The 2,126-nt window shown below is 54.2% G+C and overlaps 1 protein-coding gene across 1 annotated transcript in view; it reads left to right on the top strand.

The window, feature by feature from the left end:
- PHACADRAFT_197231 (uncharacterized protein) overlaps positions 1-2,126 on the top strand; it is a gene marked incomplete at both ends in the record, with an annotated part of 3,627 nt that overhangs the window by 516 nt on the left and 985 nt on the right. Inside the window, 8 exons of the mRNA XM_007397417.1 lie at positions 25-99; positions 157-321; positions 376-475; positions 612-874; positions 932-1,366; positions 1,420-1,491; positions 1,547-1,681; positions 1,750-2,104. Of these exons, the coding sequence (XP_007397479.1) occupies positions 25-99; positions 157-321; positions 376-475; positions 612-874; positions 932-1,366; positions 1,420-1,491; positions 1,547-1,681; positions 1,750-2,104 (1,600 nt within the window). The remainder of the gene's footprint in view (positions 1-24; positions 100-156; positions 322-375; positions 476-611; positions 875-931; positions 1,367-1,419; positions 1,492-1,546; positions 1,682-1,749; positions 2,105-2,126) is intronic.

Genomic DNA, 2,126 nt, shown 5'->3' with positions numbered 1-2,126 from the left:
AGCGAAGACAAACCAGAGAGGCAGCTGTTGGCAGACGTAAATGCGCAGATTGTTCGTGCGCGGCGAGCCCAAGTGCGGACATCTGCTGTTGTCGCACAGGTGAGTGTCTTGCATACCGACGTTGCGCCAAGCGCGTTCACGAACGAAGCTTTGCAGCAAAAGGACACCCTCAAACGCCTCATTGATGCTGTGCACTCGTCGTACTCCTCGTTGAAAACCGTCGCTGCGCAGAATATCAAGTATTTCATCAAGGACTTTCCCGAACTTGAGGATGACGCTATAAACGCGGTGTACGACTTGTGTGAAGACCAGGACCAGAAGGTGCGTCTGTGTCATCATCACACATATCTCCTTGTCATGATCCCGTCCTGCTAGGTGCGCAAGGACGGATACCGCGCTATTACTTCCGTTTCGAGGGAACAGAGGAAGTGGGTGAAGCGCAACGCGGACGTCTTGGTACAACTGCTTCAGAGCGGTAAGTGTCTATTTGCCAGATGACATCCTTTGCCTTTCCAGGGATCCATTACTTCCCTCGGCGCGTGTGCTCTGTCGCTCTTGGTCGTCTTCACTTCACAGTGCACGCCGAGCCGCTAGACTGATCGTGTGTGCAGATGAACCGGAAGAGGTCGAAGTCGTCGAGCAGCAGCTCACCGAACACCTCGACATGGATCCTACTGCGACGCTCGGTGTACTGTGCGATCAGGTTGCGCCACAAGACGAAGCTGCAGACGAAGAAGAGCAGGCAATACGTGATCGTCTCAGGGGGCTCGTTCTCAGTTTCATGACCGGCAAGGCCAAGCGTGGTATCATGGAGCGACATGCCAATACACACGATAGCCCGGCTGAAGTCATGCTGGTGCATGGGATGTACAGGGTGCGTGCTATTTGGATCATCATGGGATTAATTTTCATGAACTCGAACCACTCTTAGGCTATTGCGAAGCTACCTCCTGCAGATGTCGAAATAGTCATCAAAGAGGTCCTCCTGCCACTACCATCGTTCAGCCCGCCGAATGCTCCGCGGGGGGGTGAGTTACTGAATGCTCTCATGGGCGAAGCAAGATCAGCGTGGAAGTCTGAGTCGCCTCAGGGCAGTGATCGCTCTTCTATCCCTCGAACTCGCTTCTTCCTGGAACTCGCACATGAGATCGTTGTGGACAAACGCATAGCGCCTCCACACAATCTTCTGCAGTTCTGTGTGGCAACTTTGGTATCAAAGATGGTCTTGCAGAGTCTAACCGACGATGTGCAAGCATTTGTCGTGAGATGTATCGCTGAGAGCTTCGACCTCATGCAAGAGAGCAGTCCAAGTGAGATTCCATCAATACGTAATCAGCTGGTGGAAGCCAGCGGTTTACTTCTGGCAGTAAGTGATGGCATAGCACGATACGGAACTGGATCGCTAACACGTGTATCCAGTGCTTCATCGAGTTCAAACCCGAATTGAAACATTGGCCAGCCTGTGTGACTATTTTGAGAGCCTGCAAATACGTGAGTATCTCGTGGATCGCCCTTCGCGATATCTGCTAAGTACCGCTGCTTGCAGCATTTTGAGACCTCACAGTGGAAGCCGTCGTCAACTGTTGTCTCAGCATATCAGAAATTGCAAGAACAAGCTTCAAGTCGCGAGATTCCGCAAGAGCACAGACAAGCTGCAGAAGAAGTGCAAAGCCTTATCAGGGTTCGCAATGGGCCATCTTTCGTTTTCCCCTTCGTAATCCAACAATGTCCTCTTCTCTGTTTGAGCAGTCACTCCTTCAGACTACGCCTGCATCGCGTCAGTCGTCCGTACCGGCGACAGCACCAAGCCCAGGGGCGTCTACTAATGTAGCGAAAGGTATGTCAAACAATGGCAAGCCCAATGGCGGCCGTGTCCAAATCAAGCGCAAGCCAGAGCTCCAGGCAGAGCAACAGCGCGCAGCTCACCGGCAGCCCTCAAGACCGCCATCGCGAGCGTCAATGCCGCACGGGCCTCAAGGATCAGTGCAGCAAGGAACCGGATCTCGCAACGAACGACAGCTGCCACCGCACCTGGTCGCGAGGCAGGCGGACCGCCAGCGGACAAGCTCGCCGGCAAGCGGCCGCGCGACGCCTGTGGGCGACGGTGAGCCCCATCCGAAGGCAGA

The sequence above is a fragment of the Phanerochaete carnosa genome (genome assembly GCF_000300595.1).
Source record: "Phanerochaete carnosa HHB-10118-sp unplaced genomic scaffold PHACAscaffold_6, whole genome shotgun sequence".
Classification (NCBI taxonomy): Eukaryota; Fungi; Basidiomycota; class Agaricomycetes; order Polyporales; family Phanerochaetaceae; genus Phanerochaete; species Phanerochaete carnosa.
This window is presented reverse-complemented; position numbering and strand designations above follow the sequence as displayed.